Here is a 16,598-nt window from a genome sequence, read left to right as displayed (position 1 = left end):
TCCGTAGCTTTTCGTGCATAAACTAAATCTGCAGTAGTCTGATGATTTGCTCCACAACCAACATTGTCACAATGTTACAGTAACCCCCGGCACGCGAATGCACGTTTGCAATTGTGAACACCCGCATAGAAATACGATTTATCCTGCGTGAACGTAACCTGCGATTATTATGGCTAACAGTGATGGATTTTCAAAACGCAAATGAAAGAAATAAACTGTGATTATAAACTGCACTCTTAGCTTAAAGTAAATGAAGACAGCAGCCAATGATAACCAATGAACACAATTTTCAGAGATTAAAAACAAGCAGAATCACATGGCCTACCTGCATGGACAGAGTTGATGTTGCAGCATCAAATGTAAATTATCATCCTTTGGCAGAGTGCTTCCCAACACACCTTTTCTCCCCAAATGTTGTGGTAAATTCCATATAATGTTTTATCGTGAAGGCAGCGCCATGTTACAGCTATCTAACAAATAGTTGCCTAATCTGTTAAACAATTCCTGTAAAAGTTATTAGGGGCAACTGGTCCTGGCTGTGTTCGGTGCATTTGACCAATAAACCTTAAAACTTGAAAAGATATAACACCAGGTAGGCCTATTGCCTATCATTATTCTGAGAATTATGCGTCCAGTAGATAACTAAATAACATTTATATGAATCAGCTAATATTATTGACATATAGGCTTTCATGTGTCACAGAACTACAATGGTTTTCAATGAATTTATTTTTAACTTTTCTTTTAACTTTCTTTCATATCATGACATGTATGTAAACCTAGTGGTTCGAATACTGAATACTGATTGACTGACAGCTGTGATATATGAGAACGTACAGTATATCATTGGCGGTACATTGGCAATGCAGTATATCACACCTCCTTGTTCCTTATTGATTAAATATATAATTACACACATACAGGTAGTATATAAAGTACAAGCAAATCCAGCACAAGTTAATGGAGACTGGAAAGATAAACATTTTAAATATTATCTTTGTTAATGCACCCAAGTCATCTAAATAACACAATTTCCTTTGTGTTGATAAAAATGTTTTATATATATCAAGTCTAATGAAAAACGACATCCTCTGGAAAGTTGTCTTTTTTACATATTTCTTTTTACATTCTTGTACATTTGGATTTTTGAGCTAATTTCCAAACAAATTCAGTGATAAAGGTAATCCAATTCAACAAATTACAAAATGACTTTGAAACAATTTATGCAATTTCAATAAAAAAATGAATTTGTCTTGTTCGTACACTTTTTCATCACATAAAATGTCTAAAATTAGAATCAGGTTTGCCAAAACAGGTGCAAAGTATTAGAAAATCATTAGAGAATAACTTGGGAGGGTCCTGCTTTCTATAAAGATTTGAAACTTGGTCGGTTTTGGTCTCAACCATATGGGTGTGTGGTAATACATCATGCCAAGATCTGGATGAAAAGGAACGATTGTTGATGCCTGTGAGTCTGGGAGGGTTTACAAAGCATTGCAAAATACATCACCACTCTGTTTCCCGGACCATCTACAAACGGAGAAAGTTCTTGACCACAGCAATCTACATAGGACAAGTCACACCACCAAACTTGGGTCAAGAGCTGGTTGAAACATATTCATAGAAGTCTTGAAGACCCCCAGGGTAACATCAATAGACCCTGCAAGGCTCCCTTACTATGATACATTTGGAAGTGCATGAGTCAACTGTCAGAAAAAGATGGCACAACTTTGGCCTACAAAGGAGGTCAGGAAAGACGAAGCCTCTGAACAGATAAGTCAAAGGTGGAGTTGTCTATTCACAATGCCTGACACAATGTTTGGCAGAAATGAAATGCTGCCTTTGAACAGAAGAACCTCATATCAAATGTAAAGCATGGAGGTGCTAGCATTATGGTTCGGGGTTGCTTTGCTGCCTCAGGGCCTGACGAACTAGCCATCATGGAGTCATCAATACATTTCATATTGTACCAGATAATTTTTGAGGAGGACATGAGGCCATCTGTCCAAAAACTGAACTGAACATGGATCTCAAAAATTAGAAATGAAGGATTATGGAATGGCAAGTATAAGCCCAGATCTCAATCATATTGAAATGATGTGGTGGGACTTGAAGTGGCCATGCATGCAAAAAAGACCTCTAACATGACAGAATAGAAGCTGTAATGCAGAAATCCTTCCAGTTCATGTAAGAGACTGCTAAACACTTACATGAAAGAGCTATACAATTGCGCTGTCAAATTCATTTTCAAATACCAGAAAACGTGAGATTTACGTTGGTCTGTGTTTCAATAGTGCAAGCCCTGCTTGAATTACACTAGGCAAAAACACGGACGCAGCACCTTAGCAAGTTTGGTAACATAAAATATTTGGTCTATGGGCAGCAGCTGGAGTCATAGAAAATAAAGCAACATTGGTTATTGAAAACTATGTGATGTGGAAGATAGTTTTAAGAGTAGCTAACCCAACACCGGAGCAAAATGCATATTAAATTGCCAAAAGAGTTTGAGTCTGTTGACAAACATCCCTGTCTAACAATAGTTTTCCACAGCCTGTCACATTGTAAATGGGAGAAAAGCTGAGGGCCTACTATTTAACAAATAGATATTTTAGTATTTCAGTCAACCAACGAATATAGAAAGCGAATTTCGTAGATTGTTTGGGACAGTGATTGAATTCCACTAACGGAATTCCACTTGTTGGTATGTTTCGATTCCATTTTTCTTTCTTGTATAGCCTATCCTTTAAAAGACGCACAGAATGGCAGAAGGACATCACGCAAGCCTAAATTTTATTTAAGCGCTTAGCTTAGGATACACAGTATTTGCCTATTAGGTGCCACATGTTAGAACTAACCTGTGTTTATGGTTGTTAACCGGACTTTTAACAGTTTTGGGTAACATTGCCCTCATCTGGGCACAATCGGCACAACACTGAATGCAGAAATTACATTTACACACATATTTTATTGTAGATATTTGAATAATATTCTAAATAATAATTTGTATGGATAAATTATTCAAAAATAGTAATAGGAACATTTTGACATCTGTACTACGTAACATTTCAGCAAAATGGGGCACCACCAGCTATTGAAGGTAGGTGTTTGCATTATGAAAATGTATTTCTTAAAATTTTTGATGAAGAACTCTATATTTTCTTCTTACGGAGCCAGTCCTTAGTTGCCCTGGCTGTGTGTTTCGGGTCGTTGTCATGCTGGAAGACCCAGCCATGACTCATCTTCAATGCTCTTACTGAGGGAAGGAGGTTGTTGGCCAAGATCTCACGATACATGGCCCTATCCATCCTCCACTCAATACGGTGCAGTCATCCTGTCCCCTTTGCAGAAAAGCATCCCCAAAGAATGATGTTTCCACCTTCATGCTTCATGGGTGGGATGGTGTTCTTGGGGTTGTACTCATCCTTCTTCTTCCTCCAAACACGGCAAGTGGAGTTCAGACCAAAAAGCTCTATTTTTGTCTCATCAGACCACATGACCTTCTCCCATTCCTCCTTTGGATCACCCAGATAGTCATTGGCAAACTTCAGATGGGCCTGGACATGCGCTGGCTTGAGCAGGGGGACCTTGCGTTCATTGCAGGATTTTAATCCATGACGGCGTAGTGTGTTACTAATGGTTTTCTTTGAGACTGTGGTCCAGCTCTCTTCAGATCATTGACCAGGTCCTGCTGTGTAGTTCTGGGCTGATCCCTCACCTTCCTCATGATCATTGATGCCCCGCGAGGTGAGATCTTGCATGGAGCCCCAGACCGAGGGAGATTGATTGAGTGTGGACAGGTGTCTTTTATACAGGTAACGAGTTCAAACAGGTGCAGTTAATACAGGTAATGAGTGGAGAACAGGAGGGCTTCTTAAAGAAAAACTAACAGGTCTGTGAGAGCCGGAATTCTTACTGGTTGGTAGGTGATCAAATACTTATGTCATGCAATAAAATGCAAATGAATTACTTAAAAGTCATACAATGTGATTTTCTGGATTTTTAGATTCCGTCTCTCACAGATGAAGTGTACCTATGATAAAAATTACAGACCTCTACATGCTTGGTAAGTAGGAAAACCTGCAAAATTGGCAGTGTATCAAATACTTGTTCTCCCCACTGTACATATATTATACACTCACCTAAAGGATTATTAGGAACTCCATACTAATACTGTGTTTGACCCCCTTTCGCCTTCAGAACTACCTTAATTCTACGTGGCATTGTTTCAACAAGGTGCTGAAAGCATTCTTTAGAAATGTTGGCCCATATTGATAGGATAGCGTCTTGCAGTTGATGGAGATTTGTGGGATGCACTGGTTGAGATCTGGTGACTGTGGGGGCCATTTCAGTACAGTGAACTCATTGTCATGTTCAAGAAACCAATTTGAAATGATTTGAGCTTTGCTACATGGTGCATTATCCTGCTGGAAGTAGCCATCAGAGGATGGGTACATGGTGGTCATAAAGGGATGGACATGGTCAGAAACAATGCTCAGGTAGGCCGTGGCATTTAAACGATGCCCAATTGGCACTAAGGGGCCTAAAGTGTGCCCAGAAATCATCCCCCACACCATTACACCACCACTACCAGCCTGCACAGTGGTAACAAGTCATGATGGATCCATGTTCTCATTCTGTTTACGCCAAATTCTGACTCTGAATGTCTCAACAGATATCGAGACTCATCAGACCAGGCAACATTCTTCCAGTCTTCAACTGTCCAATTTTGGTGAGCTCGTGCAAATTGTAGCCTTTTTTTCCTATTTGTAGTGGAGATGAGTGGTACCCGGTGGGGTCTTCTGCTGTTGTAGCCCATCCGCCTCAAGGTTGTGCGTGTTGTGGCTTCACAAATGCTTTGCTGCATACCTCGGTTGTAACGAGTGGTTATTTCAGTCAAAGTTGCTCTTCTATCAGCTTGAATCAGTCGGCCCATTCTCCTCTGACCTCTAGCATCAACAAGGCATTTTCGCCCACAGGACTGCCGCATACTGGATGTTTTTCCCTTTTCACACCATTCTTTGTAAACCCTAGAAATGGTTGTGCGTTAAAATCCCAGTAACTGAGCAGATTGTGAAATACTCAGACCGACCCATCTGGCACCAACAACCATGCCACTCTCAAAATTGCTTAAATCACCTTTCTTTCCCATTCTGACATTCAGTTTGGAGTTCAGGAGATTGTCTTGACCAGGACCACACCCCTAAATGCATTGAAGCAACTGCCATATGATTGGTTGATTAGATAATTGCATTAATGAGAAATTTAACAGGTGTTCCTAATAATCCTTTAGGTGAGTGTATATAGATATATGTGTGTGTGTGCATATATATATATATATATATATATATATATACAGTGGATATTAAAAGTATACACACCCCTGTTAAAATGCCAGGTTTTTGTGATGTAAAAGAATGAGACAAAGATCATGTCAGAATGTTTTCCACTTTTAATGTGACCTATAATGTGAACAATTGAAAAGCAAACTAAAATCTTTGAGGGGAAAAATGAAAAGAATATAAACTTTCAATAACCTGGTTGCATAAGTGTGCACACCCTCTTATAACTGGGGATGTGGCTGTATTCAGAATTAACCAATCACATTAAAATTAATGTTAAATAGAAGTCATTACACACCTGCCATCATTTAAAGTGACTCTGATTAATCACAAATAAAGTTCAGCTGTTCTATTAGGATTTTCCTGACATTTTCTTAGTTGGATCTCAGAGCAAAAGCCATGGTCCACAGAGAGCTTCCAATGCATCAGTGGGATCTCATTGTTGAAAGATATCAGTCAGTAGAAGGGTACAAAATAAATTCCAAAGCATTAGATATACCATGGAACACAGTGACGAAAGTTCTTATCAAGTGGAGAAAATATGGCACAACAGAGATATTACCAATAACTGGATGTCCCTCCAAAATTTATGAAAAGACAAGAAGAAAACTGGTCAGGAAGGCTTCTAAGACGCCTATAGCAACATTAAAGGAACTGCACGAATTTCTTGCAAGTACTGGCTATGTGCTACATGTGATAACAATCTCCCGTATTCTTCATTTGAATGGGCTATGGGGTAAGGTGGCAAGACAGAAGCCTTTTCTTACAAAGAAAAACATCCAAGCCCGGCTGAAGTTTGCAAAAACAAACATCAAGTCCCCCAAAAGCATGTGGGAAAATGTGTTATGGTCTGATGAAACCAAGGTTGAACTTTTTGGCCATAATTCCAAAAGGTATGTTTGGCGCAAAAACAACACTGCACATCACCCAAAGAACATCCTACCCACAGTGAAGCATGGTGGTGGCAACATCATGCTTTGGGGCAGTTCTTCTTCAGCTGGAACCAGGGCCTTAGTCAGGGTGGAGGGACTCATGAACAGTTCCAAATACCAGGCAAAAACCTTCAGGCACAAAACCTCCAGGTGTCCATTAGAAAGCTGAAGATGAAGAGAAAGTTCACCTTTCAGCATGACAACGACCCATAGCACACATCCAAATCCAAAAAAGCATGGCTTCACCAGAAGAAGATTAACAATTTGGAATGGCCCAGCCAGAGCCCAGACCTGAATCCAATTGAACATCTGTGGGGTGATCTGAAGAGGGCTGTGCACAGGACATGTCCTTGCAAACTGACAGATTTGGAGCGCTTTTGTAAAGAAGAGTGGGAAAATATTGCCATGTCAAGATGTGTCATGCTAATGGACTCCTACCCAAAAAGACAGAGTGCTGTAATAAAATCAAAAGGTGCTTCAAAAAGTATTAGTTTAAGGGGTTGCACACTTATGCAACCAGGTTATTGTGAGTTTATTTTTTATTATTCCCCCTCAAAAGATTATGGTCACATTAAAGGTGGAAAAAGTTCTGACATGATTTATCTTTGTCTCATTCTTTTACATCACAAGAACCTGGCATTTTAACAGGGGTGTGTAGACTTTTTATAACCACTGTATATATGTATATTCACACTACCGTACAAAAGTTTGGGGTCACTTGGACATTTTAGATTTAGATTCAACTTTGTCATTGAACAAGTAGAAGTACTATACAATGAAATGCAGTTAGTGTCTAATCAGTGCAAATAGAAGAGGGCAGAAAATGTACAAGTATAGAGTATGTTACAAGTGGAATGTATAGATGTGCAATGAAGGGAAATAGAGGGCAGAAAATGTACAAGTATTAAGTATAATGTATGTTACAAGTGGGCTGAATAGTTGAGGCAAATGCAAGTACAAATGGCAATTCTAAATGTGCATTTGAAGGTAGAAGGTAGCATGTGCAACTGAAATACAGGGATGGCACCAATGAGGTTCCTGAGGTAGACACGTACATGTAACAACTGAAGATTTTCTTATCAGACTTTGCAAAGCATTGTCCGAGTCCAGTATTTCAAGGTAGTAGTGCAAAGGAAGAGTCCAGTAGTACAAAGGGAGTAGTGCAGTTCAGCAGGGTTACAGTAGTTGGGGAAAAAAACTGTTCCTGAGCCTGCTGATGCGGAAACAAAGAGACTCAATTTTTGAAAGAAATGCTACATTTCTTAACATTAAACTGATCAGAAATACACATTGTTAATGTTATAAACGACTATTGCAGCTGGAATCGGCAGACTTTTTATGTAATATCTGCATAGGGTTACAGAGGCCCATTATCAGCAGCCATCACTCATGTGCTCCAATGGCATGTTGTGTTTGCTAATCCAAGTTTATCATTTCAAAATGCTGAAACTGTTGTGCTGACTGAAGAAGCAATAAAACTGGCCTTCTTTAGACTAATTTAATATTTAGAGCAATTATTTTAATGGACATTTTGAAGTTACCCTAAACTTTTGAATGAGATATATATATATACACACACACACACACACACGCACGCACACAGGTTTCCCCAGGATTTCTACAGGATTAGCAATGCAGTGTCATAATGGTCTTTGCCCTTTTCTTGTATAGTTCTCTTAGCTTGCACAATATAATGATAATGTTCCCAGTAATACACAGAGCCATGGTCCAGTAGTAACTCATCTAGCTCTATGCACATATGCAGCTCCCTGCCGGAGACCAGGGGTTTGAACCTGTCATCACCTGATTCCCATGATCAATAAAAGCCTTAGTAATGAGTGACTGTTCAATTCCCTTTTTTATTTTTATGTTCAATTGGTGGTTAGATGAACACATTTTGAGTAGTGTCCCTGTCATTTGAAATCTTCAAAGCTCTGTGGGTTACAACCCAGAATATGTGGTTTCCACATTCATGCCCAGTCAGATTTCTGTAGAAGCCAATTCTTATTCAACATTACAGAAAATGCTATTTGGACACAATTCACATTTTTGTTGCTCAGTTATTAGTTCAATCCCTTAAAGAACTGAACTATATGGGTCTGATCTTATGGACACAGATTAAGCCAAGTCTAGGACTGAGAAGTCAAGCTCACTGGAGTTATTTAGCTTAATTCTTTAATCTAAGACCGGCGTGCAGAGTTTGCTATGAATGCCATTTTCAAGTTTGCCTACCTTCTTTATTTTTGGAGTAGGCTAGCTCATTCATTCAGATGGTGAACATGATGCCTGACATGAGATTCTGAGGATGCTATTTTAGAGGGAACTAGATATGTAAAAAAATATAATGAGATATTTGTATAGGCTTTGTAGAGTACTTATAATGTATATTATAGTGAATGCTCAATCAGCAAGAAATTATATTTTGGCCTCTAATTTACTCCAACAAACACACCCTCATATACTGAAACACAGAGGACCCAGGGAACTTACTAACAGTCCTTGGAACAAACACAAAAACCCAGTCCCAAATGCACCCCTATGCCATAAAACCTATGCACTTGTGGTTGAGCCGTTTCATTTTATTTTGTTATCAAATCTGAGTGCACTTGCAGGTACACTCGCCCAAGCAAGGAAGAGTGCTGATCAGAGTTAGCCAACTCACTATGGAATTCACCAACCAGCTATGCAGCTCACAAGTCTGACCAGTGAGTATCGAGTCTGACAGAAATGTGACACTTTGCAACCGCTGGACACTTTGCAAGTTCGGTTTCTGAGACGTATTTGGCTGTCTGGTTGCAAACAAAAGCCACTCTGCAAAAAACAGCCTCTACATAAAACTCTAAAGACAAATATATTTGTCCTGTAAAACAAACCTCACTAATCATGCATTTGAAGAAAACAGACTGACTACTTCAGCCATGGCACGTTCACTGTTGGTCCCCTCACACGAAAGGCATGTCATCTCTTGCTTGTGGACACTGGCTGCGCGGCTACACTGAAACACAGATGAAACAGTGTAGTGCTGGAAAGAGATGGAGAACCAGGCTTGGGAATTGTGTAGATACACGTGGCTACACAAGACTAGCAGTGTGCAGACATAGAAATTGAGACAAAGCAGGAAATCAACAGTCTGAATGATACACATTAATGATCACAATAGTAAAAATGGTTAACTGTTTTTGCAATGACGAGCATTTACGGACCTCAAATACATGATGGTAATGTAGTATATTGTGGGAATGTTCCGAGGCATATATTTTCGCTGTCCAGTGACTGTAGTAAATGGCTGGTGCATGCAACTACAAAACCAAATAAAAAGGGCACTGACAAAAAAAACTCTTGGATAAAAGAGGAAAATTAGGTGTAACATTTTATCAACCAAAATATCCCTTTCAGATGACAAACAGATACTGATTTTGATGGGGATTCGCCACAGGGAAAGTGGCTTGGGCAAGTGCTTAGAGACTGTACATTTTGTGGATGGAGTCTAGCAACTTTGTGGAAGGAAACCCAAAGGTTTTTATCGCCACCATGTGGATCTTCTGGATAAAAGCAGTTCAAAGCTTTGGTCATTTGTTCAACTACCTGGAACTGTGTGGCATTATATGGATTCTGAAAATCCCAGAAAAAACACACACCCACACACCCACACACAATATATGAATAAACCTGAATAAGCTTGAGGGAATGCAGTGACAACTGGGATGTAGTTTCAATTCTGGTATGTAACAGGGCGCGGTGACATTGATGTTTCCCTACTTAAGCCACATAAGCTAAACTGCATTCACATGCAGATTGTGACATGAAAACTCAGTCTTCCCAACTTGATTACCAGTATAGTCACATGGCCCATTCAATAAAATTCTGAATTACTACTGCAACAGAAGAAAATGAGACCAGCTTGACAACTTGTTGGTAGACTTGAAAAAGCACCACAGATTTTCCTCAGAATTTCTAGTACAATGTTGTCATTGATAAATTATGCCAAATTATTACACAGAGAGGAAATGTATACATTCTGCCACCATCACCCTCCAATCACACCCTCATTAACAGATAACACATTATTAGTACAAATTTGGACACTTTCCTGCATTTTTAAGACACATTTAATGCAAAACATCGGATAAAAATACTTTTATTTTTTAAATCAGCAATAAACTTAATTGGAAAATCTGGGGCACGTCATTGTTTTGTATATTTAAAATAAAAGAAAAAAGCAAAATAATTGTAAATTTTTCATTTTTTTGTCACACTGTCGCATTTTAATCCAGTTTAGCATTTGGCTGACTTGGGCTTTTGTCGTGCATCTGAGTTGCTGGGACTTTCATTTTCTGAGACAGACAGCAGTGCAGTTCATAGTCTATAGACAGTCACCCTACAGTAATTGACTAAATGAGGTTCATGCTTACTTAGGTGGCTCTCCAAAAGACTTATCAAAATGCTTGTCATTCTTGTCACCGCCAGACCCGCCACTACTCTGCACAGCAGGGGCTCCAGGATTGGGGTTAGTGATGACGCCGAGGAAGATGGGTGCTTGAGTCTTATCGTCCATGAGGGCAAAGAAGAAGGGCTGGTTGAGGCTAAACGAGGGGTTGGACCGGGAGATGACCACGGTGGTGGCTGCTGCTGCCTCTGCTCCCTCTTCAGTGATCTCCATACTGGACTTGTGCTGCACGCTGGACACCAGCAGAGGGCCCTCCGCTATGGCTGCCAGGTTAGGGGAGGTGAACAACTCCCCCATACCTGAGCACAGTAAATACACAGGAGAAATGGAAGCAGGTCTTCCATATCAAAACACTTACAGCTCCAGCAAGTCATTTTAATATGTTAATGTGGCTTTCACTTCTCAGTGAAAGGTTTATCTAAAAGCCTAATTTAATTTCCTGTATTTTCCTAGGCTTCCGATGTGTTCTCCCTTACCAATATTGGTGAGAGCTTCACACAGTTCCTGGCTGTAGTCCAGTTTGAATTTGGGCAGTTTGACCTGCATGGACCTCTCTTCAGGCAGACGGTCGTACAGGTCAGATATGTTTAGCTTTGTTGCCAGGTCTGATATGTTCACCTGGCCATTCATGGGCATCACGACCAGCATGCTCATGTGATTCTTGAAGGGGAACCAAGCTACCTGCACAGGAAGACAAAGAATGAGGAGAAACAGAAGTGAGGGCAGTATGGTGTGGGACAGTTTGCAGAAGTGAGGGCAGTATGGTGTGGGACAGTTTGCAGAAGTGAGGGCAGTTTGGTGTGGGACAGTTTGCAGAAGTGAGGGCAGTTTGGTGTGGGACAGTTTGCAGAAGTGAGGGCAGTATGGTGTGGGACAGTTTACAAAAGTGAGGGCAGTATGGTGTGGGACAGTTTACAAAAGTGAGGGCAGTATGGTGTGGGACAGTTTACAAAAGTGAGGGCAGTATGGTGTGGGACAGTTTACAGAAGTGAGGGCAGTATGGTGTGGGACAGTTTACCAAAGTGAGGGCAGTATGGTGTGGGACAGTTTACCAAAGTGAGGGCAGTATGGTGTGGGACAGTTTACCAAAGTGAGGGCAGTATGGTGTGGGACAGTTTACAGAAGTGAGGGCAGTATGGTGTGGGACAGTTTACCAAAGTGAGGGCAGTATGGTGTGGGACAGTTTACAGAAGTGAGGGCAGTATGGTGTGGGACAGTTTACAGAAGTGAGGGCAGTATGGTGTGGGACAGTTTACAGAAGTGAGGGCAGTATGGTGTGGGACAGTTTACAGAAGTGAGGGCAGTATGGTGTGGGACAGTTTACAGGATTCAGCAGTGCTGTGACGGGAGTAGACAACATGAAGTTGCGAAATGACAAAAGCAAGACAAAAATAAAATTCATTCTGGAGTGTTATCTGACATGAATATATTAACAGTAGATATATAGCCGGTCAAGCAGGAAGGAGCGCAAAGCTTACCTGAGCATCCAGATCAGCATCAATGAGCAGACTCAAGGGGTATTTGGGCCCCATCATCATATCAACATTGACCAAATGCTTGTCATCAATGTAGAATACATCTTTGGAAGTGAATCGCGGGTCAAAGCGAGCCTTCCATTCTCCTGTTTAGACAATATGGGGAATTACGGAGATAATGTTAGAAAACTAGAAATAGAAGAGACTTGTAAACTGAGTGGACAGATTCTATGACAAACCTTTAAAGTGGACAGCATTGATTAGCATGAGGAGCAGATTGGGCGGTAGACTGGTCAGGAAGTCAGACACCTTTCCATTGGTGGCCTTCTCTACCCACTCATTGACCTCAGCCACCCCTTTAAAGGTCACTGGCTCCGAGTCGTATAAATACTGAGACTGATTAACAAACTCTGGTTTGGGCTCAAACCCTGAAACAGACAGACTCTTTCAGGCATAAACATAATGTAATCACAATGAAATAATGTACGAGCTAGACACACGTAATCTCTTCCTTTTATTTCTAACGTAATGTCTTACATTTTTAAGCGTTTAAAGAATTTCGGTATCCTTCCAGAATTTACAGGAAAATAACAGGAACGGACCCCAACCCTGGAGCGGTGAACACTAACCTTTCTGCAGGTAGATTCGTGTGGCTACTTGGAGGTCGCTCTTGCGGAGGCGTTCCAGGAAGTTTTGTATGGACATATGGTAGCAGGGCAGAGTGTTAGCATGGAGATGCCTCATCAGTAGCTCCTCTGTCTCATTCAAGGCTCCTGAGACATATATACGGACACACGACGAGACACACATACGGACACACGACGAGACACACATACGGACACACGACGAGACACACATACGGACACACAACGAGACACACATACGGACACACAATGAGATACATACGGACACACAATGAGACGGCCACATGTTGTCGTTCAACATTTAAAACAGTACCCTTTCATTATTGTTATGCTGACTACAAGACTGTGTTCCAAATGATGACCTATTTATTTTGTTCCACGCAGTACTTTTAACCAGAGACCTATTCAGTACACACTGGGATGCCATTTGAGACTGAACATTTTAACACTACAATAGTTTGACGGACCTGTTGCCAGATGTGTGTCGGAGACACATTTTCTTTGTGTAAATGGGTGAAAATGTCAATTGTTGCATGTCACTTTCTGAGCTAACTTGAGACACTTTTCCAACAGATACTCTTCAGCTACAGAGGTCTAATATCTCTCTCTGTTTATTGGAGTAGAATGAGTGATGTAACAAGTCCTTCCAGCTCCATAAACTGAATCAGAAAATACATTTGTCATTGGGAACCAACTAAAAACAACTCACGCTGGCAATGAAACAATTGTACTACCACCAGCAACATCACTAGTTTGATGGAGATGTTACCAGGTAAACAACATTGCCGGTGGACTGGGAAAGTGTTGTGAGCTAGTGTCTAGAAACAAGACCTTCTTGTTGTTAGAGTGAACTGAAAATTATATTCACGTTATTAGGTAACACTATTTTGAGAGTCCCAAATGTTTGCCTATAGATTCCCTACAGATTGTCTACTGACTATCTGTAACATTTTAACTAACCCTAACCTATAACCTAACCCTTATCTTTATTCAATCCCTAACCTTAACCTATACCCTAAACCTTATTCTAAAACCTAACCCTAACCTTAACAAGCAGTTTTTTTATCAACCGATAGTTTGCTGAAAGTTTGTTGATAGTATTGCTATCTATAGAACATCTACAGATGGAAATTGGGACTAAAAAAAATGAGCAACCTGTTATTTAAATGAAATTGTTTTCATGACTATTGATCAATAAAATGTATTTATAAAGCCCTTTTTACAACAGCAGTTGTCACAAAGTGCTTTTACAGAGACACCCGGCCTTAAACCCCAAGGAGCAAACAACAGCAGTGTTGAATTTCAGTGGCTAGGAAAAACTCCCTAGGGGAGTGACAAGTCCTCTTCTGGCTGTGCCGGGTAAGATATTAAGAGTCCAATTGGAATAATTAATACATTTATCAGGGCTAAATCCAGAGTCTATTTAAATTTAGACTAAGTCAGAAGTATGACCAGATGGACAAGGACAGGGACAGCAACGGGTCCCCCAAACCAGGTACTCCGCAGGTGTGGACCAGGACCTCCTAAAGTTTAAAACTGGAAGAGACTGGGAAAATTCAGAAAGTGCATTCCTCATATCAACAACGATTTATAGTGGAGATCTAAATAGGCTAGACGGCAGTCTGGAACAGACATTCTCCATGCTGAAAGATATAGTAAAGTCACAAGGAATTAAGCTAAAAAGGATGGTCAAGCAGTCTAAACCGCAGACTCCAGTGCATGTGTATTGCTACCGCAGGGATTTGAACCCAGACCTCTGTTTTTCAGCCAATATAATTTTTCCACACTGTCTGTCCAACCTATGGCCAGGCGCCTGCACATCATTGAAGATGTGATGAAACTGAAAGAGAATACAGTAGTTCTACATTCACAGCTTTTAACCACTCACACATCAAACAGAATGTCATACCCAGAGCCAGCTGGGAGAGGATCAGGGATATGCTGAGGGGGGATATGATGACATTGGGCTGCTCAGGTCCTGTCTTCATCTGGCCCAACATCTTCATGCCCAGTTTCTGGATAGCATAGGCTAAGGCCTTCCTGGATTTTGGCCTGCGGGCCTGGGCCCTACATCCCTCATCCTGCTTCTGATTGTCCTCCTCAGATGAGTCCCCATTGGAGCCACTGGTCGGCACCAGAAGAGGGGGGACAGTGGCCGCTGAGGGGTGACCTGTTTTTGAAGGCTCCTGTGTACTTGGGGCAGAATTCCCTGATTCCTGGACGAGTGGATTGTGTTGGTTTAAGACAATGTAGAGTAAAAAGGCACGTAGAGGGTATGAGAGCTGTGCATTCTGCTGTGGCAACTGACCTCTTTGGGATGGCTGGGCATCAATGGGATAAGAGGGATTGGAGAATCATTTAACACCTCATCATTCTGCGTCAAGGGAAAAACATAATGAGATTGTTGCACATTAGAACTGGATCATTCAGAGAAAGTAGTCATGATTGATGAGAAATGTCAGAGCTTTACAGTGAGTCCTTGTCTGCAGACACAGAACAACAGGAGTGATAGTAGATGAAGATCCATGTCTGAACAGCCGGCCTAAAACAACAGAGGGCGACAAGCCATTACCACACGACGCTGGCCCACTCAATTCCTGCCAAAGAAATGCTGTGGAAGGACAACAGCAAACTGTATGCCAGATAGTCTGGTATTTTGCAATGACAAACAATTTATAATACAGCAGTCAATCATATTTCGGAAAAATAAATTCTTAGAAGAAAACGTGACTCAAGTATATCATAGAAAATATTCTCACCTGAAAAATGAGTAAAAATGGCTAGATGTAATATATAATATGAAACGGATGCCATAGAAAACAATTGTACATGGCCTAATTTACAGGGACCCAGTATGACTCATTAACATTAGTTTCAAATCTAGTGGCCGAAACACCACAGAGAACGCCTGAAAATGGGGACTAGTTACTGCAGTTATACAGTCCTCATTTATAACACATGGAATTAATGCAAAAATTCAAGTACATTTACTACATTACTTCAAAACAGAAAACAGAAATTTCGAAGGAAACATGAAGATTTGCCTTCAAATGAACACACATTATCAACTGTAAGTGATATATAATTACAAAGATTAAAACCGCTGGGCCAACGACTAGAACACTAACGCACAAGTTTTAAATGCTAGTCCGAGATAAACATGCAGCTAGACATTTCACTCACATAAAATCATAGACACCCACTTTTTCGATCTTACCTTGACAAAATTAAGATAGGAAACCTGCTATTCTGTCTAAAAGAGAGAGCGATGTGCACACACACACTGAACGTGCAATGGTTGAATCATCCTCTGCAAAGTACTGTCAGGGGCACGGAAGCCTGTTAAACATCAACTTCCATTGATCCGCGCTTCATATAAGTCACTACTTCTTTGTAAATGTAAATATTGAGATGGATCCAGGGTCAAACAGGGAGCCTCACAGAGCCTGACGCATCATTGCTAATCCAAGTGGACTCGGCGGGCGGCAGTGGGAAAGGGTGTGTGACTTCACGGCAGTAGTGTGAAGCAACACACTGGGGTCAGTGTTTGAGTGGCAGCTGTGGTCAGTGTTTAAGTGGAACAATAAATAAAGAGAGACCACAGGAACCAGTCATTATCAGTTTTCCATAAGCCACTCTTAGTAAGCGGCAGTCAACTGATACACAGTGACTCTTAACAAGACCAACGTGGTATTGCAACGGTCGGATGTGTAGGACAATACAGACGGAATGTGTCTAGGCTGGACGACAAGAAAGGAACA

The 16,598-nt window shown here is 40.8% G+C and overlaps 1 protein-coding gene across 1 annotated transcript; it reads right to left on the bottom strand.

The window, feature by feature from the left end:
- Positions 1-10,393: 10,393 nt before the first annotated feature.
- serpinf2b (serpin peptidase inhibitor, clade F (alpha-2 antiplasmin, pigment epithelium derived factor), member 2b) lies at positions 10,394-16,167 on the bottom strand. Its single transcript, XM_010892003.4, has 9 exons — positions 16,055-16,167; positions 15,308-15,379; positions 15,146-15,211; positions 14,747-15,053; positions 12,823-12,966; positions 12,433-12,621; positions 12,197-12,339; positions 11,195-11,399; positions 10,394-11,017 (listed from the first exon to the last, which is right to left on the bottom strand). The coding sequence occupies exons 2-9, from the start codon at positions 15,362-15,364 to the stop codon at positions 10,680-10,682; spliced, it is 1,449 nt and encodes a 482-aa protein (XP_010890305.1). The 5' UTR covers positions 15,365-15,379; positions 16,055-16,167; the 3' UTR covers positions 10,394-10,679.
- Between the last annotated feature and the right edge of the window lie 431 nt (positions 16,168-16,598).

This window comes from Esox lucius, chromosome 1 (assembly GCF_011004845.1).
Source record: "Esox lucius isolate fEsoLuc1 chromosome 1, fEsoLuc1.pri, whole genome shotgun sequence".
NCBI lineage: Eukaryota > Metazoa > Chordata > Actinopteri > Esociformes > Esocidae > Esox > Esox lucius.
The sequence above is the reverse complement of the archived record's forward strand: the minus strand, read 5'-3'. Positions and strand labels throughout refer to the sequence as shown.